This window comes from Euprymna scolopes, chromosome 11, assembly GCF_053919585.1.
Source record: "Euprymna scolopes isolate OS-2025 chromosome 11, ASM5391958v1, whole genome shotgun sequence".
In the NCBI taxonomy this organism is placed as follows: Eukaryota; Metazoa; Mollusca; class Cephalopoda; order Sepiida; family Sepiolidae; genus Euprymna; species Euprymna scolopes.
In genome coordinates this window covers 95,233,088-95,257,445 of record NC_136492.1, presented here as the reverse complement: position 1 = coordinate 95,257,445, position 24,358 = coordinate 95,233,088, and the positions used below count along the sequence as shown (strand labels likewise).

Here is a 24,358-nt window from a genome sequence, read left to right as displayed (position 1 = left end):
CCACAAAATTAGCTAATTTCATTACTACACCAACTTTTTCAGCACTTCTCCGGAAAAAAAAATTCCATATGACTATACCCATTACTTCCAAAAATTACTCTACATACTCACAATATTTATCTATTTCCCTCATTTCATCCACTGAAATTTTAGCACTTGGCATATACATGTATGTTATATCCCATATCAAGTTTTTAATGATGTTTACTCATAATAGAAATATTCGACAAAGTTAAGATTATCGGTATGTGTTGTGTTGATGTCCTTGACTCAACTCCCATACTACATAAATGCTATCACCTTTAGTATGACTTAACCCAAACAAATAAAACGGGATTAATAATCAGCCTAAACTTAAATTTTAATTTTAACTTTTTGTTCTAATTGAAATCGATAGTTTTCTCTGCTATATAAAAGCACTCTTAACCATAACTTTTAAATCGCCTACTCCAAACTCTGACTAGTTTCAACCTCTCACAACCACTAAGTACGTTATAAATTAATACAGTGCCAGCATATTTTCGACATATGCAATACAGGGCACAACATATTATTTTTCGTCGCGTGCCACAACTCTATATGTCACTCCCTCGGTCAGTCGGTCAGTCGGTCGGTCGGTCGGTCGGTCGATGTGTCCGTAACACTTTTTTGCTTGACCTTTTTGGTTAAGATCAAAGGTCTGTTGCTAATAGATGCTGTTCTTAACTTTTTAAGCATTTCTTTGCTTTTTGGCCAAGATCACAGTATAGTATCTGTTCCGACAGATACTGTAAGCAAAGACCATATGTGAGGACGACCCCACATATAAGACCTTGTTCAATGTAGGGGCAATCCTTCATACCAATTGTCACTATTCAGCTCCCCTACTCCCCGGGGAGTTGGTCCCCATTTCCCCTTCACTCCTCACATTAAAAATCGGCCTTGTGCCTGATTTGCTCTGTGGGGGAGCAAATAAATACCGCTTTTCTTGGCCTATTGGCCAAGATCAAAGTGTAGTATCTTTTCTTAATACATGATGTACTTCTGTTTGTAACTTTGTGATATAAAGTGGGGGATCACTTTTATGTATTAATTTAATGTAAAATGATCACCTACTTTACAACCAGTCAGTCTCAAATCCATTCAAGTCATTCTCCAGATCATTTAAGTTGTTTTTGAAGGATTCCAGTTATTTTTTAAGCATTCAAGCCATTCTTAAGGTCATTCAATTCATCCTTAAGTTCATTAAAGTCATTCTAAGTAATTTACTTATAATTTATTTACGTCATTTCAGCCAATTTTTTGGTCGTTTTAGTTTATCTTTAAGAATTTCATGTCAATCCTACATTCATTCATTACACAAGAGCACGCGACTAATGGCTATCTGCTTTGTTTATAAGATGGTGCGTGATTGATCGAATAAAAACCGTTGCTAATAAATACCTTAATGAGCCGCATTTGCTCTCTATTTCACATGTGATATTTTTAATCTTACGGACAAAAGACATCTTTTATTTTAAGAAAGGTACGCAATACGTATTGCCTTATCCATGCTAGTTAATTAATGCTTCAATGCAAAACGCATTCATAATATAAAGAAAACTATTTGATTTTTTCCTTATAAATAATTCCCTAAGGATATCCCTGTGAATTTCATCTCGTACGAGTCTAGCGTAATCTTGACAGATGAGGTTGTATCACACCTTACAATTAATTATCGACGTGTCAACACAAACGCGTCGACATGATTACACAGGCAAATCAAATTCTGAAATCCAATTAAAAGAAATCTCACAAAGCGTTTGCGATTACATCAATTCAGCTACGGATTCTTTCAGTGCTGCTCAAAAGAGAGATCGCTTCAATCGCCTTTCTCTTAACTTTTCATGATTAAAATATACCCTTACATACGAGACCATGTACTTCATTTGGCTGAATTAACTAATGTATTTCTTTCAGAATATAATCGCTATTATTGTTAACTCCCTAGGTAACAATGTACTATTAAGAATACAATTTTTATGTTGTTTTCCTTCTTTTATACAAATAGTAAGATGAAATTAGTTGACAAAGGAATAAGAATACAATTTATGTAAGATTTTAAATTTTTAGACCAAATATTGTCTGAGTAATTTCGTAGAGACCGCAGGGGTCAATTATTTTGAACTTGGACCCTAATTTTGACCCCTTAACATTTATTATTTTTGTCTCAAATACAAATGCAAAGTTTTACCTATGCCCAAGTTACCTATATTTAAAATTTCAAGTCTTTAGACCCAAAATTGGCGGAGGAATTTGGTAGAATCTGCAAAGGTCAACTCCTTCAACTTTGACCTTTTGGCAGCCAAATGTTCGCCCCCAAACTGATTAAAATGCTTGCCGCATGTCTGAATACCTATCATGTATAAATTTCAAATGTTTGGACACAAAATTAGCTGAGTAGTTTGCTAGACACCGCAAAGGTAAAATCTTTTGATGTTTGACAGCTCAGATTTTCGATCCAAACAGATTAAAAAGCTTGCCTCGTCTCTGAATACCCTTTATGTAGAATTTCAAATGTTTAGACCCCCCCCCAAATGGCTGAGTAATTTAGGAGAGACCGAAGAGGTCATTTTTTTTTAAATTTGACACCAATTTTGACCTCTTAACATTTATTGTTTTGAACTTAAATCATATTAAAAAGTTTAATCAATGTCCGAGTAACTTACATCCAAAATTTCAAGTGTTTAGATCCAAAATTGGCGGAGGAATGTGGTAGAGTTTTCAGAGGTATAATTGTTAAACCATGACCCCTTGACAGACAAATTTCTGGCCGAAAACTGATTAAAAGATATTTTCCCAAATCTCAATGACCCTTACATCAAATCCCGAGTTCTAGACTGAAAATTGTTGTAGTTGGGTAGGGAAATGTACACATACGCACACATACACACAGACAAACATTTCCACTTTTGAATTCATATATATATATATATATATATATATATATATATATATATACACACACACAGACACACACACACACACACACACACATATATATATATATATATATATATATATATATATATATATATATATATATATATATATATGATACATTACTTTGTCCGTTGTGGATACTTGGGTTTCACCAATCTGCTCATATTGGAGAAAAGTTAATTTGTTAGTAATTTTTTGCCTTTCATCTACCGCCAGTATTCGAACTTCGTGTGCCAGTTCGCATAACAGGTTGTGCCTCCTTGTTGTACATGTACTTTCTACAATACGTGCACCAGAACCTTGTCTTCACCTTCTTTTGGGCGTTGTTTTTGTAAGATACTCCAGAGTGCTGTCTGTTGTATCCTATGTGTTTCTATATGCACGCAGCACAGATGTAGTCGGATGAGGTGCCGCGATTGGGTAGCTATTTTTAGCTCCCTAACAACACAAAAATATGTGGTCGGAGAAATACAGGTTTACCGGTAACTCGATATATAGCATTTTTGTGAATTGCCGGCTTATCGGTAACACAGTCTGGTAGGGTTAAGTAATTTTTAAAGAAAATCATCTACTTAAATAAGTATTTTTTAAAACGGGTAGCAGTATTAGTAACTTAAACCCTTACACTAACTATTAATATGGGATATATGGCTCAAATGCAAGATGGTGTTTTCTGGCAATCTGTTCTCTTTAAAATAATATTGGCAGTACTGAATAATTTTCTTTTTTTAACTATTTGACGAAGGTGTGAAACTGTAAGGAAGTATGATGTGTTAAATAAGTAATGTAGAAAAGACTTCTTGTAATCTACAACAGAGTTATACTCGAGTCAAACATTAACAAATACTTATCAAATTGTCTTTTAAGCTTCTACTAATATTGTCAATCATGATAGTAACAATCTCATTATTTTATTCGAATGGCTTCAAACCTTGATAACTGGCGAGTCAGTAGTAGCAAACCAGATTTTTTCCTAATTTTTCGTTACGCTCTTTTTTCATCTTGGCAGTACTTCGCAAACGCAGATTCTATGAAGGGGGTTTTCCACGTCGACTACAAGCACGCTTGTGGCTGACGCACCCGATGCAGGACAAGCAGGTTTGGTCACAGCAGCTGCAGTCAAAAGTCACGTCAGGTATGGCTGCTGAGGCTTCCCGAATCTTTCTCCTGCAGCGCTTCTCCCTCAGATACTCTGTGCGGGAGATCTCAAAGGAGGCGACAGCCTCTTGGATAGTACGTCGCCAGGTAACACGGTCAGCAGCGAGAGTAGACCACAGGAGGTAGTCAATGTGGCGGTCACCAAAGGACTTCTTCAGAGAATATTTATATCTTTTCTTCGGTGCCCGTCTGTCACGACGGCCATTAGAGAGTTAGCCATATAGGACTATCTTGGGCAGGTGATGATCCTCCATTCTGGAGATGTGCCCGACCCAGCGTAGCTGTGACCTGAGCAGCATGGCCTCGATGCGGGTGATTTCCGCCCGCTCGATGACCTCAACATTGATGACATAGCAACTCCAGTGGACATTGAGAATGATACGGAGACAGCGCTGATGAAAACGCTCGAGGAGTCGTAATTGGTGGCAGTAAATTGTTCAGGACTCAGAGCCGTACAGGAGTGTGGAGAGAACGACGGCTCTACATACACTGATTTTTGTGCAATTTTGAAGTGTCTGTTTTCCAGACTCTGTTGTACAATCTGCTAAAAGCGCTGTTTCCTTTAGCCAGTCTGCTGTCAATTTCTCTGTCGAGTTTTGCATCTGATGTGATGGTAGACCCCAGGTAGGTAAACTGATGAACGGTTTTCAGCTTAGTCTCACCAATGGTAATATGGGGAAGGCGGTAATCTACCTGGGAAGTTGGTTGGTGGAGAACTTCCGTCTTTTTCCAGTTGACCTCGAGTCCGAAGAGCTGGGCAGCCTCTGCGAAGCAGGATGTGAGGCCCGGCAATGCTGTTTCGGTGTGGGCAACAAGGGCAGCGTCGTCGGCAAAGGGGAGGTGTCGGAGCAGTTGCTCGAAGGTCTTTGTGTGGGCTTGCAGCTTTTTGAGGTTGAACAGACTACCGTTGAGGCGACAGCGAATGTAGACAGTATCATCATCGTCAAGATCTTCGGTCGCCTGCTTGAGCATCATGCTGAAGAAGATGCTGAACAGAGTCGGTGCCAGAACGCATCCCTGTTTTACGCCACTGGCAATGAGAAAGGGTTCTGAGAGGTTGTTATTTACTCTGAGCTGACCGCTTTGGTTCTCATGCAAATGAACTATCATGTTGAGGAGCTTTGGAGGGCAGCCAAGGCGCTCCAAAATCAGTCAAAACCCCTTCCGGCTGACTGTATCAAATGCCTTGGTCAAGTCCACAAATATTATGTAGAGTCTCCTGTTTTGTTCACGACACTTCTCTTACAGTTGTCCGAGGACGAAGACCATATCCGTGGTACTCCCGTTTTCTCTAAAACCGCATTGCATTTCTGGGAGGTGGTCTTCTGCGACGGAAGCTCTCAGTCTGTTTAAGAGCAAACGGACAAGGATTTTTCCTGCGATTGAGAGCAGTGTGATCCGCCGGTAGTTAGAGCAAACTGTCATTTCGACCTTGATTTTTAACAAGGTAACAATGACAGAATCACGGAGGTCCTGTGGGAGTTCTCATTGCTCCCAATAACAGACACTGAGCTCGTGGAGTCTGCTATGCAGTGCTGGGCCTCCATATTTCCAGATCTCTGCTGGGATCCCGTCGATTTCTGCAGCCTTACCACTCTTCAACTGTTTTATGACCACATTGAGTTCTTTCATAGAGGGAGGTTCGTCCAGTTCCACTTTGGCTGGCAGTTAAGGGATGCGAAGGATTGCTGAGTCCTGAATGACCCGGTCAGTTCTGAAGAGAGTTTGTAAATGCTCAGACCAAGGTTCAGGATAGATGCTCCATCTGTGAGGAGCGTCTGGCTGTCCGCACTACACAGTGGATTCTGGGCACGGTGCGTGGGGCCATACAATATCTTGAGGGGTTCATAAAAGCCTATGTAGTTAGCAGCGTCTGCATACTGCTGTGTTCTTACTGCGAGGTTGGACCACCACTCGGTCTTTAAAATTCTAAGCTTGCGCTGGAAGCTGCAGCAGATGTGACGGAAGGCTGATCCCCTAAGCGGACAGGACGGGCGAGCTAAGCAGCCCCGATGAGCTGATCTCTTCCTCTCCAACAATTCTTGTATTTCTTCATTGTTTTCATCAAACCAATCCCGGTTCTTTTTAGTGGAAAACCCCAGGACCTCCTCAAATGTTTTCCAGATGGCTGTTTTCAGTTGATCCCAGAGTCGTTCAGGTGAGGGAACTTCCTCTGGGCCGCTGACGTTTTTGAGCTTGAACTGCAAGCCTGCGTGGAAGACAGATCTCACTTCAGCTGATTGTAGTTTGCTAAGCTTGTATGTTTTCCTGGGTGGCCCTACCTTCCTTGGTTTGGGTTTGAAGTGCAGCCGGATTTCGCAAGGCGGTGGTCAGTATGGCATTCTGCTCTGGGCATCACTCGGGTGTGTAAGACATCTCTTCAGTCTCTTTGACGTACTAGAATGTAATCTATGAGGTGTCAATGTCTGGACCGAGGATGCCTCTAGGTTGTCTTTAGTCTGTTTTTTTTGCTGGAAGATGGTTTTTGTGATGATGAGTTGCAGCTCCATGCAAAACTCCAGCAGCAGAACCTCCTTTTCGTTAAAGTTACCAATGCCATGTCTACCAATCACCCCTCTCCAGCCAACTGCATCCCGGCCCACACTAGCGTTAAATTCGCCAAGGATTATCACCTTATCGGCTGCAGGGGTGCGCCGCAGTACATAGCGGAGTGATGAGTAAAATATGTCTTTTTCTGCAGGTTTAGCTTGAAGCGTAGCCAATTCCTTATTCCTCAGAGGTAGGCACATTGACATGATGCGGTCAGAATGACCAGTTGGAAGGCTTTCCAGTGTGGAAGCGATGAAGGTTCTGACCAGGAGGCAGACGCCCGAGAAATGCCCCTCCGTTGCTAGTTTCTCAGACCATGCCAGCTTCAGTGCTTTTGCACCCTTTCAGGTGTGTGCATACCTTCCTTTCTTTGTACTATTTCGACGGCATTGAGAAATGCCCATTGACCGCGACAAGCCAACTGTTGGTGACGGACGCGCTTTTGTTAGGCCACATTTCTAGGCCCCTCTCCTTGTGGAGCAAGCAGTGATTTCCCCATTCTCTAGATAAGGCTATTTGATCATTCAGGGCGCGGCTGAGTGATGTTGTCGTCTCCAGGGTCAGCATCAGGCGACCAATATCCTGAACCGCCTGCATGCAGAATTTGGAACTACGGCGTCCAGTGAAAGTCTTTCACCTGCCGTTTTCGCCCTATTCCTATCGCTACAGGACTTGGTAAAGGTGGCAAGTGGACGTGGACGTGTCCTTCAGGCCTGTGCAGTGGATTTTTATGGTGAAGTGCAGTATGCACGGTACTGGTCCCACCCTTTACACCAGTGTCTCATCTGTCATGGCCCAGCAAGCTGGGGCAGCCACAGCGAGGTCCACATGTCGTAGGTTTTACGTCAGACTGTCCTTGTCCTAGCTTCTGGATCCAAAAACCTTCCCTGGAGGCACGGTAGAACATATTGGATAATGAGCTCATCACGAAGCCCATTTCCTCTGGCCGGTGACCTCAGATGAAGTTCGTACGCCCAGTGGTGCAATGTTCGACACCACTCCCTCACATGGTTTAGCCCGCCAGCTGAAGCGATTTACCGGAACATGACGCTTGGAGTCAACATGTAAGAGATTTAAGGATGAGTGGGGACCAGTGACACTCGTCCCCCCTACTAGGTAAGGAGCAGGATAGCGGACAACTTTTTTATAGATATATCTATAAATCCAAGTACTATACAATATCTCAAGTAAAAAGTCACAAATTTTCCCATGCAATCACAAATTAGTGAATATTATTTAAAAACACTTTACATTCTCGATATGATCCAACACGCTGTTCCTTAAATTAATTGCTGTCCATGAAGGTGTCGCCATAAATTATTACATACACGTTGGACGTGTGAAAATTTCACATCTGCAGTATTTATCTTTTGTATATACCAGACGAGTTAAACACATTTTCATTTCATTAAAACGCAAACCTGCGATATTATTTTCACTTTTGCTTATACTTGCGCTTAATTATTTAAGTACGCTGGGAAATGTTTCACAATATATCTGTTTAGATGTGGTCTGTCATGTTAACTATGCTGTGTAAACGAATTAGAATGCAAGAAAGTGTATATTTTATTAACTGTATGCCGAACGATTAGATAGCATTTTCTCATATTTGATCTTTTTTGTCCAGACAGTCTGTGAAAACAGAAAAAGAAAAACTTCATGTGAAGTCGTAAAGAACGTGCGCCATTATGTGTGATACATCTGTCTTACTATGTCTTCACCCCAAAACTATATATGTCGTGGTCTTGCTTAAAAGTGCTTGTCACCTATCGCAGATATTTTCATCATTTGCTTAAAACATCTATGTAACTGATCATGTGATTAACAAGCAGATAAGGTCTCGACGAAAATGTAGAAATATAGCTCTTGCCAGAATCCACTGAATGATTTCTTTCCTGAGTGATCACTTTCTATCAAGAATAGGTGGACAGTCCAGGAGAAGGCTAAAGAAAGTGTCAGTCGCCGAGAAAAAAGATAAAATCAAAAAAGGAAAAAAAAAAAGAAAAAAGAAAGAAAATGAAAAAAAAAATGCAAATGCCCATCTTATTTATTCGGGCAAGTATGTATGTTGCAATGGAAAATGATGTGAAATGCGATCCCTGCATGTTACGAATCAGAATTCTATTGGAGAATTACGAAAAAGATTGGCTTTAAGCAGTGAACACGAACTCAGTCTGACCAGTAGATGCCTGCACCTGTCAATGACACTTTTGTTCATCCCTCAAATATTATACCTTTGATTCTCAACAAAAATCTTTTATATCTCCAATCCTAATCGGGAACTCAGTCCCGTGGATGATACTCGACGGATCCATTTTTTATACGTATTAATCCTCTTACATAAATTTTTTGTTTATTGACCTTTTGTGCTTTGCTGTTAACTAGTAAATGTTCAATCCATAAATATCCAGTAAGATAAACTCCATTTCATGTTTTGAAATGATTGAATGCTATATAAACTTGTCGTAATATGATAAAAACTAGATCATCTCCATATAAATTCTTATCTTTATGTTTTTGTACTTTGCATGTTGCTTTTAGTTTTAAATATAAATACATATTTATATTTAAACTAGCATGATTGCCCGGCGCCACCCGGGTGTTTGGAGGTGTGTCTTAAGCAAAAAAAAAAAAAAAGTGGTAGTGGGAAGGTAGGCTCGAATCCATACCGCGAATAAGGAAAAGGACGGGAAAAACATGACATCTTTGCTGTTATGACCACCGCCAAACCAGAAGTGACGTAGGTTTTAATTAAGGCTAGACAATCAAAAAAAGAGGATGACTTTCGAAAATATCGGCAAAAAGCGATCCATCCGTGTAGAAAAGGGCCCAGTTGAGGGTGAAGAAATTAATGTTTTTAGCTAATTTTTCGGTATTTGTTGTCCGAAGGATCGAGCTTCAAAACGACACTTATCTTGTGAAAATCTGTCGCTTCTGTCGAAAGTTTTAGGCAGACATACATAGACTTATATATTTGTAGCTCAAATTTTTTGCCCAAACCGATTAAAAAGCTTGCCCTATTTCTGAATAGTATTTATGCAAAATTTCAACAGTTTAGATCAGAGTAATTTGGTAGAGACCGCAGCGTCAATTTTTAAAAACTTTGACCCCAATTATTACACCTTAATATCTATTGTTTTGGCTCAAATCAAGTTATTGAGTTAGATCCATGTCCAAGGAACGTATATCTAAAACTTCAATTGTTTATACCCAAAATTGTCGGAGGAGTTTGGTAGAGTTCAAAAGGTCAAATCGTTGAACTTTGACCCCTTAACAGCCACATTTCTGGCCGAAAACGTATTACAAAGATGTTTCCAAATCTCAGTACCCTGTATACAAAAGTCCGAGTCTGTAGACTGAAAATTGACAGAGTTATTGCGTAGAAAATGTACACAGATACACACAGACACATACACAGATATGTTCACTTTTATATATATACTAGCATTTCAGCCCGGCGTTTCCCAGGTGTTGAGAGGTGTGTGTTGAGCAACAAAAAGTGGTAGTAGGAAGTCAGCCTCGAACGGAGGAAAAGAACGGGGTAAAACCTAACGTTTATGCTGTTACGACCACCGCCAAACCGGAAGCGACATTTTTTTAAAATTAAGGCTAGACAATCTAGAGAAGATAACTTTAAAAAATATCGGCGAAAAAAGTGACCCCCCTCTGTAGAAAAGTGCCTAGTTGAAGAGGAAGATATTAATGTTTTTAGCCAATCTTTCGATATTTGTCATATGAAAGGTGGAACTTTAAAACGATACTGATCTTGATAAAATCCGTCGCCTCTATTAAAAGTTTAAGGCAGACATGCAAACAGACATACATACATTTATATATTGGTAACTAAAAATTTCCGACCCAAACTGATGAAAAAGCTTGCCCTATCTCTGAATACCCTTGATGTAAAATTTCCAATATTTGGACCAGAAATTGTCTGAGTAATTTGGAAGAGACCTCAGAGGTCAATTTTATTAAAAACTTTGACCTCTATTACTACCCCTTAAAATTTATTTTTTTGGGATCAAATCAAGTTATTAAGTTAGATCCATGTCCAAGGAACCTATATCTAAAATTTCAAGTGCGTAGACCCAAAATTCTCGGAGGAGTTTGGTAGGGTTCTCAAAGGTCAAATCATTGCACTTTTACCCCTTAATCGACAAATTTCTGGCCAAAAACCGATCACATTGATTTCCCTAAGTTTCAGTACCCTGTATATCAAATTTCGAGTCTGTAGACTAAAAATTGACAGAGTTATAGCGTAGGGAAATGCAATTGAGGCACAAACCTGATGAATCCTAGCGTGGATGAAACGCGGAATATTCTGTGTAGCTTATCTACTATATATATATATATATATATATATATATATATATATATATATATATATATATATATATATATATAGGTAGATCGATAGATAGATAGATATCTAGAGAGAGAGAGAGAGAGAGGGAGACAGAAGGAGAGAGAGATTTATATATTTATTCTTATTCTTAATATTATTACAATTTCTGTGGCGTACACGCTCCTGTAATGCCAACGTGAACTGAGCATAGCATTTAACATAACCCTTCCAGTTTGTTTCCATTTCATCGTTTCACGTTTAGCGCAACGCAGACACTAGCTATATGAAAGTGCTATCTTTGAACAGGACAGGTTTTGCACGTTGATCGTTGACCGAAAATGATGAAGTGTATTTTTGTTTCAGTGTTACAGTAAAATAGCAACAAAATACCTTTTTACATTCCCGATGTTCTTGCGATCTGGCGATCTTATTTTAAATTGGAGAAGAGTTTTAACGTATGTCCGAGCATGAAAGTGACTTAGCGTGTTATTATATAAATTATCAGAGAGTCATCTAGATATTTTTCTGGAATTGCTGTCGCAATATCGGGATTTACAAATCTCATTAGACATTTTACAGTAAGAATTTCAAAATTTGAATAGTTTATAACGAGTTTCTTTTTTTATTTTCAAAGAAGCAATGACACCCCAAACTGTTTCACAAAACAGTGTCCAAGATTCTCGTAAAAAAAATATCGCTAATACCATTTGAAAGTAGAAATAATACTAAGACGGCGTTTTCATTCACAACGTCCATCATGAAAATATTAATATGGAATATATGTATTTGTCTATTATTTTTGTATAAAAAAAATAAATTAGCAACAAAGTATATATAGAATTATGATTTTGCTTAGTATCTCAATGGACTTTGAATTTGTGCCGATGACCAGACTATAAATCAATAACTATTTTCTCAGAAACGATCGCATACAGAAATTTTGATGCCGAATTTCTGGAACTGATATGCTAGCAATGAGGTTTATTTATATTTTAGTTGTAATATATTCATAATCATTATTTCCTGTATGTACAAATACACTATTATAAGATGATGTAATATATATTTGGTATAGATTTTCAGTATTTACATCAACACTTGAATAGATCTTAGTGTAGTATAGGCATATGTTTATGACAATTAAGCTACACAGTGGTTTTTAGGTTTTATTCGCTAATTGTATAAGCAGAAAGAATGCTGGTCATTTTCTAATATATGTCACGTAATAGCAGTTTTTACAATTAAGTAAAAATACTAAAGAATTCGATTTTTGATTCTACAAGAGATAATCCCTATATAAATAAAATCAACTCATTTCCCCCTCTGATTTTAACCTTAATAGGATTAAAAATCAAGATATTTCATGCAAATGTAATATGCACAAACTGCAGCACAATATCTGAGGTGTGTTAAAGGCCTATTACCTCTCCACTTCCTCGATAATCGTAGATTCCTATATTTTTTCTGCTGAGAGTTCACTGCCCAAATCGGTTAAAATCAAGGGATGTAGTAAAATATGTCCTCTCTAATAAATTTCTCCCTCCCCGCCACCATTTTACACCGTTGCTAGATCGTTCACAAGGGACAGTTACGAAAGAAAACCGGTCTCGGTGTCCTTTACTTTGTAGTTGCTTAAAAACCTGGAATGGACTTAACAGAATCGAAAGGTTATTCATGTCATTTTTTTTCACTTTTTTTAACACGTTTTTCAGATTTCTTTTTTAAAGAAGTTTTACGTTTGTTCGCTTTTTTTCGCTGAGAAATAGAGAAGTTTACCATCGTTTTTTTTTTTAAATTTAAACAGGGTTATTACTACGCTTAATCTTTACTTTAACCCCTCACACACACACCTCGAAACTACCCGGCAACGCCGGGTATCCCCGCTAGTATATTATAATGTAATATTTAGTATGATATAAGAAACCTTGTAATAATTCAGATTTTAGATCAAATATGGCTGATGAAACAAACGCAAACTATCCATGAGGATTAAATAAAGGGTCTCTTTCAAAACTCGATATAGATTCTGGGTTCGCCAAGGCACATAAAAATGTCCGCGGTTACATAGAAGAAAACGTTGTAACAATAACATTCAAGATGCTAACAGCAGCTCGAATAATCTAAATAATACAAATTATTAATCTATAAACATTTCACAAACCCAAATACTTGTACGTTGTAATTTTTTAAGCAGCATTTATTATCTTTGTAAAATATAAGTACGGTCGGCTGTGTAACTCCCTGATCTTTTTCAATTTTATTTTATCGAAGAAAAATTTATTATTTAATCCTGTTCGCATTTGTTTTACAGTATTTCAGTTAACTTTGCTACGTGGGATTTAACGCAATGAACACGGATTTCTTAATAAAAATTAGTAAAATAACAAAACCTATGTATCTAACATTTAGTGGCGCATAAGATGAAAGCAAAAAATCATAAAATGTCATAACGCGTTCGGCTGACGCTCATTAACGTGTGTGTTTTATAATATAGTTATTGTGCTGTTATTGTTTGGACTTTCTTTTTAGAAATCAATATATACTTGATATCTTTGTTTGCATATTTACAGAATTCATTCAAATGCTTCTACGAGAATTTACCATTTTAACCTATAATACCGTGCCCATGTACTGGCATTTACAATATTTATACAGCATTAGTATTTGCATTAAATTAAGTTTAAACATTTAATCTGATATTTCTAGTAAATGCTTCCTTAATCTATTTCTTACTTTCGTAAGTTTCAATTAATCGAAATACTTAATTTTTACGGCATAAATTTTCTTAATCTGATCCGGCAAGTTAATCAAAAATATATTACTCTATAAATAAAACAATTAAGAGATCTTAATTTTGACACGTGTCTGGACAATAACATTCCAATCGAATAAGAGATTTGAAAACTGGCCAACATAATTAAAATTCCTCAAGTTATCATGAAAAGTTCAATTAAATGTTTCTAAATCTTTCTTAATAAGTTAATCCAATTTGAGGCATGACAAATTATTTTTAAGGAAAAAAGAAAAAGAAATTACCTAGTTTTTAAATGTAAATAATCTTTCTTAGTGTCGATGTATAAAAATTAGAATGACACTAAGCTAAATCTGCACATGTGAAGGAAATACAAATAATACTATATTTTTATTTTTATTTATTTTTTTTTTACACAGTGATCACCACTTATCAAGGCCCGGAACCCACTCAGGGATAAGGGTTATTGTAAGTACATCACGTTAGTGAGGAGATTTTATGAAGTGTTTAATTAGGGGGGGCGGTTCATTAGGAATTTGTTAACATTAGACTTGAAGACATCCAAGTTGTAGTCCGGAGGGAAGCAGGCAGACGGAACAGAGTTCCACAGGCGTGCAGTTCTAAGAAAGAAGCTTTGCTCATGAAATCCGCGTTTTGATTTAGGCACAGATATAGAGTGGGGGAAATTTTTCACAGTGGATTCAGCTAGACGGGTGTTTTTCGTGAAAGATTGGCGAGGGGGGACCAGGGATTGGAGTTCAGACGAGCATCTGCCATGAAAATAACGATAAAACAAGGATAGGCTCGCAACGTCTCTTCTGTGGGAGAGGGGTTGCAGGGTAGAGAAAAGGGCATCCCCCACTAAACCACGAAGTCTATTTTGTACTCTGTCAAGGCATGATAGGCTGTTTTTGGCAGCTCCTGCCCAGATATGGCAACAGTATTCCATCCTTGGCCGTACATATTGATTTGTTTTGTATTTTAGCAGCAGGGAGATCGAATGTTTCTCACTTACTTATTTTTATTGTCATGGAAATCGATGAAATCACCTGTTTTTAAATCAAATCGATTGATTGACTGCTCTTGTTGGAAACCAATCACATGCCTCCTCGAAGTGACTTAACGCACAATATATTGTAGTCTACATTGCACTGTAGAGAACCTACTGATGATTTTATAAAACTATTTTATATATAATGGCTCGTATTAAAGTTAAAAAGTCAGGTATTATGCTTCAACTGTGCTCTAAACAGAAACGTTTATTTTGAACGCGCCTCTGTCACATCAAATCACATACTATTGATTTTGTATGTCTGGTTTTCCTGGTTGTGCAGTGATAATTGCTTGAATTTAAGCTTTAAATTAAAAAGTCAAGTATCATGGTACAATTGTGTATTAACCAGAAACATTCATTTCGAACGCACCCCTGTGATATCGATAAATCTACTGGTGATTGTATTTGCCGGGCCTTACTTTTTTTTTAGTTGTGTGGTAATAAAACTTAAAAAATACACTTTAGATATTAGGTTGTGTAAAGTATTAAAGTCGCCTGTTTTTTCTTTCATCAGGTTAGTCTGATTATCGATTATCGATTATTGATACTTATCCAATACATTTAGATACAAAACATATCTATAAACAGTGCCAGGCACATAAAATACTTTCGTATATAATTTACTAAAAATCAGCCGAGCCGTTTTCGAGTCCATAGGGTGGGAGCTCACAGACACACATAAGTTCCTTTTATATAGTAGCAGATAGATAAATATATTCACGAGAGTAGTAAAACATTTATAATATAAATAAGATATAGGGGCTTTTTTAAATTAATAAACTTTGCAATTAAAAGTTATAAAATTAATAAACATTGCAATTGAAACAAATTAAATTAACAAACATTGCCATTGAAACATATAAAATTAATAATCTTTGCAATTAAAACTTTAAAAAATTAATATGTGGAAGTTTGAAGAGCCGAGAGCAATGTGGAAAGACCAGATCAGCAAAGGAAAGCAAAAGAAAAAAACACACACACACAATAAAATAGCGAGTATGTTCGAGAGAAGTGTCTAGGTATTCATTCATCTCTCCTCTACTTTTGCTGCGGTCCTGGTCTCTTTCACCACCTTGGATAATACTCTTGTTTTCTTTTTGAACAGGAGAGATTTTTCCCCCGAAATTAATTAAAGTTCCAGACCACCAACTGACTTTAAGTAGTCCGGGCTTGCCAGCAACCCGGTTTGCTGACTATTATATAGTGAATAGAAGAGTGATAGATGAATAAATAATTAGGCACTTCCCTCGAACATCCTCGAAAATATTTGGATATTTTCTCCCTCATAGTAAAGTATTTTTAGGGCGCCATATTAGATAATAAAATAATAAGATTCATGCTTGTTCACTGTATTCATTATAGAAGAACAGGCTACTTTCAACCTAAAGGCTTTAGTTCTGGATATAAAGCGATTTATTACTTTAAAATGTATTACCGCATAAAAAAAAGCGAGCGCTCGCCAAAAACAATATGGAAAATATTTAGATGTTCCAGTAAATGTACATGTTTAAACTATCACTGAACATTATGTTTTAATGAGAAGCTTGAAATTTAACACGTTTAGACTACTTAAAATATGTCTTAAATATACAAGTATAAATTTTCTGTGGTATATCTATTCTTCTGTCGCAGGGACTAATCACTTGGGGAGTTTTAGTCGACACATGGTAAACGCTGTTTCTCCAGTCACCGGGGCGATCAGTTTTACAACGATTAAAGTAGACACGGGCAAAAAAGGCAAGAACAATGACAACACAGATGAACACAGATGAACAATTATAAAATAGTGGTTATATTTATTCTACCATAAATATAAGACAAAATAATAAAGAATAATTAGAGGAAGAAGGTTGATGACATATCTGGAAGTAAGAAGGACTAGAATGTATTTGGTAGAGTAGGCGCTGCAGGAACGAGAATGATCAGGCACAGAGGTTGTGAATGTAGTCTTTATTAGGAGCTGTAACCGCCGCTACATGTACAAATTCGAACAAGATCTGCAGAAAAGAAGCTGCTTTAGAAAAGGATTGGAGCAACCTTTGCAAAAAGAAAAAAAAAATCAAATTAGAAGGAATGATCTGGAGCAAGTGGGCTGAAAATGCAATCTGAAACTGGCGTTGTCAGGAGTCGGATTAAGAGAAAGGGTACCATAAGTATGCATTGTGATAAAACAAGTATCAAGACACTTTGACAAAAATATATCTGTGTTATACTTTACCATGATATCTTGAGTGTATATACGTGTTATCTTAAATTTATGCAGCCATTGTATATTTGCCATGCGTTTGTTTACATCTGTTTTTTTTCAATCTGTGGAACTGAAGAAACGGTCAATTAACATCGTACTTTGATACCCTTCTTATTCATTTTGGTATTGCCCCGTCTGAATTTTTCTTTTTACAAACTAAAAAGGATTATCGATGGGATCAATTTGCACACACACACACACACACACACACACACACACACACACACACACATATAAAAATACGATAACATGAAGAAAATGTAGAACACTACTTTATTAAGTAGTGAAACAAGAACAACAATAGTAAGTGTTTGCTACAAATCCATGTAATGGAATACGCACTCATTGCGTTCTCCGTTAAACCTCTGCTATATCTTTGGGCGACCGGAAATAATACAGTGCGAGCAATATGACAACAAAAACACGGCACTTAACAAGAGGGTGTAACTACGGAGCTGAGAGACATCAATGCATAGAAGTATAGCAGATGAGAAAAGGCATTGGACTCGGTGAATTGAAAATAAATGTTTAAGAAACTAATCCCGCTACTTTTTAGACAGAGACACTTGCAATAAAATCTCGAGTTTAACCCTCGTGAATTCATTTCCAATCATATGCTATAAAACTAATCGAGTTAAAACGCCATTTGTCTGATATTTAAAGATATAAAATGTCGTTGAGCCATATTAGTTAATGACCATTACATTTTTGTAATTGGCAAATATTAACGAAAGATTATATAGGCTCGCTCTAATCGAATATAAACCTTCATATATTTATGTATACGATCAAATATAATCTTCTCTTAAGAGAATGGATAAATAAAATATGCGTTATCATGAATATTTTCGTATTTATCACAGTTTTCATATCGTTATATACCCAAGAAAAATACTACACAATTTCATATAAAGAATTTATTACATGTGTTTGCTTGTTTACGAAGTGTTATCATTTATAGTAGTCTTCAGTTAAAGATCAAATAAAAATGGCTGAAGTTCGTTTCAATCCGACCGAACATCGTTTACGCTGTTGTCTTTTCTTGTGCATTCAAATTCTTATTTTTATGTTTTACTTATGATATCTATAGAGATTGCTGGAACAGAGGAAATAATTCTGACTATGTATTTTTTGTCCTGCTTACTATACATGCTCTTCAGTTGCTGTATGTTCGACGGAAAAGATGCAGGCATTCAGATTCTATATATTTTCGCGGAAACAGCTTCGTCCTTATTCACTTGAAAGCCGAGTGTCTCTTTTCAGAAGAACCGCACTGTGCCTTTTATATATATCAACATGACATACGTTTATTCAATGGATTTGTCATATTTCTAAAACATCTAATAGTCGAATTAGGCTAGTTTTTCAATAGCTCATTCTTGGTTAACTCTGCAGAAAGTCATGATGATTTTGATTTTGATTACCAACGAATAGAAAAGTTGACAAAATGTTACGTTGCTAGTTTATATTGATACATTGTGATATCTTACAATATGTATATAAAATTAGATTAGCGACCTGTGTAGACACTATTTTGCCCATACTAAGTACACAGTATTTAAATATGTACGGGGTACATAAATATATGTAGCACTATTAAACAATTAATACTAAAAGTTAAAGATACAGTTTACTAAAACATTAACTGATATTTACTATATTTATAAACAGTAAAAATATTCAGTTAATATTGGACAATAAAGATTGATAATCTTTAACAAGTACACTTATATCCAAAATATAAAAGACATACAGTTAAAAAGAAATTGAAAGATTAAAACGATCAGAAAAATCTTATGATTTTAAATATCCGCAATATACAAAACAATAACAATATACACAAAGTGTCATATTCGAGATAAATCTCATACCAGGTAAATACAAATAGCGATCAATGCAGAGTGCAACGCCAGATAAATGGAACGGGGAAAAACTATAGCTATGATATGAATCAATTATATCAATAGTGTATTCGTTCTGTAAATAATAACAGGCAGAAATGTTACATCCTGCTAAAAATTTGCTATATGTAACTGTCCTTAGATGATATCATTTTTCCAAACATGTTTTTTATGGAATACCATTTTTTCCAAAATAATTTATGTGTATACCGCTTTTGTAAAACACATTTTATATGTATACTATTTTATCAAACGCTGTTTTATAGGAATATATTATTAATGTATCACAAGCAGGACACGTGAAAATTGCACTACAAACTTTTTCACATGTAATCTATTGATGTTGGCATTCTGTGGATATTCAGCGTAAATGGAAACGCCTTGATATTATTGTAGCTCTTTTGTTAAAACTGCAAAAGTATTTATCTAATCTAGTAGGGACGTCTGGTGCAGCCCGGTCAGAAAATACGTTTAAATATGATAGAGTCAGTTCTCTATCAATTCTTATATATTATACAGTTGTGCTTACAAAAAAAGTATATATTCATATGGCTTGGATGCATCAGCTTGAATTGAAACCGAAAACAAAACTTATGAAAGAAAAAATATATATATAGGCTGTCCAAACTTTAAGTGTTATGATCTTAAATATATATTTTAATTGTTGATATCTTTTTTTAATTTTTACACTATCTTACTAAGATATTGGTAAATAAAAAAAAACAGTACAAAATTCCAATATTGTTTTTTATTAAAAATATCTTTTAAATATTGCTTAATTTCAGTTTTGCATATTTGTACTCTGTCCAAAACATTATTCATGAGAGATTGCACACTCTCTGAATTGCGATTTTATTCCCTTATTTCGCTCCCGGTGTTTTCCTTCAATTTTTGCAGGGTTTAGCGTTTTGGCTTCGGTGTCTGCCAGCTTGTGGAACGATAGAAAGGTATTTTTGTGTCGTTTTTCCAGAATTATTCGTTTCTCTCACAATGTGTACACATTCAGTCGAGATATATAAGGCGAAGCATATGTTGACAAATGTCAACGCTTAGCACTCTCACATCGCGTTCGGATGTATGTTGACAAAGATCTTGCGACAAACCATCAGATACTTTTCCCGTTATGAAAACCTAAAACGCCATTCCTACTAGTACAATTAAAGTCGGAAGTGGAAAAATTGAGAGACGGTAAAGAATGAGAGAATAAATGTGCGAACAAGTCTCTGAAGTGTAATTTCTTTTAACACGAAAGATGCACTGAAACTTTACACACAATATTGGTGATATTTACTTCTTCAACTGGATATCAGGACAAAACAGGTGGACGAACATTTTGCAAGGTCCCTATATCGAGGCCAAGGGCCACTGAATGGGGTTATATCTTCCAGCAACAAATGCGCAATTCGAGATACTTGGCGCAGATAATTTTAGTCGTTGACACCTGTTCATACCGTCTTATTTTAACGCCGACGACTCTGATTCTAACAGTGTCATCTTGTCAGCATAGATTTAATCGTGATGCAAGTACCCGGCAAGTAATTCTGTGAAGAACTTATATCTTCCAGTGAAAAGGTCCCAAATCAAACCCATAAAGCATTGGTGAAACTGAACATGCCTTACTAATACATAAAGACGAATTGAAAAGCTTCCATCTCAAGCAATTCAACTCCACGAGTGTATTAGAGTTTGCATACAAATGCCAAATCTAAAAGCGAAACTGAGAACCAAATCCGAACGAAAACAAGACAATTTCCAAGTAACAATAATAAACCTTCTGAATGCTTCAGATTGATATGAACTTATCAGCGCGGTTTCAACATCTACTTTTTCTATTAAAGGTGTTCCACGTGTAAAATATATTGGATCGTTTGGCACTTAACAAGATATGTTTATTTAGCGCTTATTAAACGATGTAATATAACTTACAGGCGATTAATTAAGATCTGAACTGCTATAATTGTCTATACCATCCTCAGAATTTTTGTTCACGCAGAGAAATTTTGTGATATCCCTAACAAAATACTGGGGAATGGATCCGTTCCTAAACCAGGAATTAAACAACACAGCGATGGTGTAAAAACGGGCGAAAGCCTCAAGTACAGTTCGTAGACAAAACCGTAGATCAATGAAGCCTTATACCGCCCGATCTGGTTGAAAACGTCAAACTTCTCCCGCTTTTAGACATCATACGCACTTAATGACTTCAGTAACCAGTAGAGGAAAAACGTCGACTAAAAAGCATCGAATTGAGCTATTGTACGGACTCCTTGATAAAAAGATTTTGAAAATAAGAGGGAAACGCTACCAAATCTCGTCACTTGTCAGAAGACGTTCGTTGAGTAATGTTGTACCGACGTGTAGATCAGTGGCACATCAATACTCTCTGCTCACAATGAGGCGACTGTGATTGTTATCACGTTATGTACTCTTTAAAACTAAAGCCTAATTAAGATTCTCTGACCATTATTATAAAAGGAGTTTTGCGGAGCCTTATCTATAGTAACTAACTATAGTAAAGGTACTCTTATTCCCACCACGGATACTTCATCATTTCTAATGCCATTATCGCTGCTCCAGGTTTTAGTTTAGATCGTCGACTATATTAAGCAACTAAGGACCAAATAACTTTCTTAAGATGGGCTCACCACTTACTCTCAATTATAGCACCAATTATTTATCGCTGCTATAATTAGTAAAAACTGTTCTTGCAAATCTTTCACATCGAACAATGATGTATTGAAGATTAGTGCCCAGTTATTTTAGGTTTATGACTATGTACGATCCGATTAAAATATGTAGGGAGATCTTCGAGAATCTGCATGCCCTACATTTATTCTCTTTATCGGTGTAAATCGACTGTTGCATCGAATCGGAACCGCAACACCCAGTAAAAGTTCATAATATGCCAGCCGCGTTGTTTTGCCTTCCGGAAGTTATCGACAAATAGATTTTTTTCGACAAAATCGCGTATTTATGTTAGCATAACAAGATAAGTTTCCCGCGATGTATATTGGAATACAGAAGTGGATTCCAGTCTCAAGATAGAATTATCTGACAGGTCGTAGACATGAAAGACTTGATCTGCTGAGAACAGGAAATCCGCTCAGTATAAAAATTGAGCGTTATAACACCAAGAGGTCGAACTGACACATCTTTGAGAACAACATACAGAACGCACAACCTGCCTTTCACATCAGCAAAAACCGTGTTACACGACGCACTGTACGTATGCATTACTAATCAGAATATATATATATATATATATATATATATATATATATATATATATATAATAAATTCGTATTATTATCTGTTTTTGTGTTTGTTTGTTTGTTTGTTTGTTCACAAGGCCAGGCATAGGCGAATGGTGTCCTTATAAAGATATGAGATACTTTCTGGTGTGAACAACTTTCTGTCACGGTAGAGGGAAACCATCTATTTCGCAGCAACTCTGACAATGTCCTTAATATATTAGACCGAACCTATGTTGTCTGTGAATATTAAGCCGAGAAGGTTGAAATACAAATTGAGGATAGCGTATTAGTCGCTCTGGAAACTAGTGATTAAGGAAATTCCTTGGAATTGTTGAAGGAAAAGTTTTGACAAAATTAAATGCTACTTTTACGCCATCATTATGCTATAGGCTGGAACTTTTCTCTCTTAGGTTTCAGTCATGTGTTTATTAGTTTTCCTTATCCTATCTGTTATAAGGCGAGGTGCCATCAGCAAATACACCCATCTCGAAAACAATTTTCCCATGAAGATCATTTCTTAATTCCAGGAATAATCGACCCCTGTGACACACATACATTTATATCCTGTTGCTTTTACGTACAGATATCATAAACCTTGATCTAAGAAAGATTTGATTATATTAACTATTCGTCTAGTAATACTGATTTTATGTTCATGAGAAGACTCTTTTGCTCCATCCTTTCAAAGGCTTTAGATGTATCTAAGCTACTGCCGTAGCCTCCCATGCTTTATCCAGTGCGTGATATATATGTTCAAAGATTACAATTAAGATAACAGCAGAAGAACGAGCTTGTATAAATTCATACTCTCAGTCATAAAGAAGTTTAATATATATGAAGTGGTAGACTAGTGTATGATTGATTAAAGACTCAAAGATTCTCACGAAAGGAGAAAAGGAGACTAATGGTGCAATAATTAGATGGATAAGTTATTTCACAAATATTCCTGGATACTGGTACCACAAAAGCAATCATCCAGCAGTGAGACAAGTAAGATTCGATAAAGCATTTGTCGCAGAGTTTAGAGAGAACAGGGGCAAAATCAGAGGAGCAGTTTTAAAAAGTATATATCAGGGATGAGATCAGGACACCTTCGACGATTCTAGGATTTTTATGACATCACGAACATGAGAAGGAGTGATTTTTAAGTATAGATCCTCCGCAATATATTTTTGGGGGGTCTAAATTGGAGTTGATATTAAACAGCCGAGCAAGTAAGTTACCCCTTTCGTTTGTTGTACAAATAATTCATTCTTCTTAAATAGAAGGGGAACTGTTGATTGACCATTATTTACTACACTGTTCGAATTTCCCAAAAATCGCTAGTTACTAATTGTGGTTAGAAATAGGTCTAGAAGTGAGGCTTACTGATTCTGACGATTTGGGAGAGGGGTCGCGAACTTGACAGTCCGTGCCAGCGAATGAAATATTGAAAAGCTATGTGTAGTCCTACCAGCTGCATCTGCGTAACTAGTGAAACCACCATGGTGGAGATTAACGTCACCAAATACATGTACTTTGGCGTTAGTGTCCGGTTAGAGGAGATAAAGTAATGTAGATGAGTTTTCCACGTGAAATGATTCTACGTCGTCTAAGTTAGTTCTAAGTCCATAGATATTTGTGAATATGAACCTTAAGAGGGTAGTCGAGTTGATTTTGTTTGAGTGTTGGCCTTGTCTTATTGTAATTTTTGTGCTGGGACGGTCATTTCATTTAATAGTTTCAGTTTTATGGTGAGGGGTCTTAGACATAGTGGATTTGCATGATACCAAATACGCAGCACATGAAAACCATTAGTTGATTCTTTATCCACATGATTATGACCTCATAAAAGCTCACCGGAGATAGGTCCTTTTTCATCTACTACATGATACTATAACTATCCCGACATTATACAACTAATGATAGAGAATCCGTTTTAAGCGCAACCAAAGGGATCCTATATTGTCAGTCGGCATACAGCAGCCAGACAAACTGTCGAACTGGTACTCCCAAACTTGTCAAATAAGATTGGTCCAGTTTAATCGCGTGAACATATATATGGCAATCAACCAGCCCCAAGATACATAGTTGAGGAGGAAAGGAATGCTACAGAAAGAAGGTTATTTCCCTAGTATTGAAACAGGGATATCTAT

The 24,358-nt window shown here is 36.6% G+C and overlaps 1 protein-coding gene and 1 pseudogene across 1 annotated transcript; one reads left to right on the top strand and one right to left on the bottom strand.

The window, feature by feature from the left end:
• Positions 1-957: 957 nt before the first annotated feature.
• LOC145288476 (U2 spliceosomal RNA) lies at positions 958-1,096 on the top strand (annotated as a pseudogene).
• Positions 1,097-4,599: 3,503 nt separating this feature from the next.
• Positions 4,600-5,229, bottom strand: LOC145288181 (uncharacterized). Its single transcript, XM_080136234.1, has one exon. The coding sequence runs from the start codon at positions 5,227-5,229 to the stop codon at positions 4,600-4,602; it is 630 nt and encodes a 209-aa protein (XP_079992360.1).
• Between the last annotated feature and the right edge of the window lie 19,129 nt (positions 5,230-24,358).

Bases quoted from the DNA above. Each gene is read 5' to 3' on its own strand.
- LOC145288181 (XM_080136234.1), bottom strand. From the start codon at position 5,229: ATGATAGTTCATTTGCATGAGAACCAAAGCGGTCAGCTCAGAGTAAAT.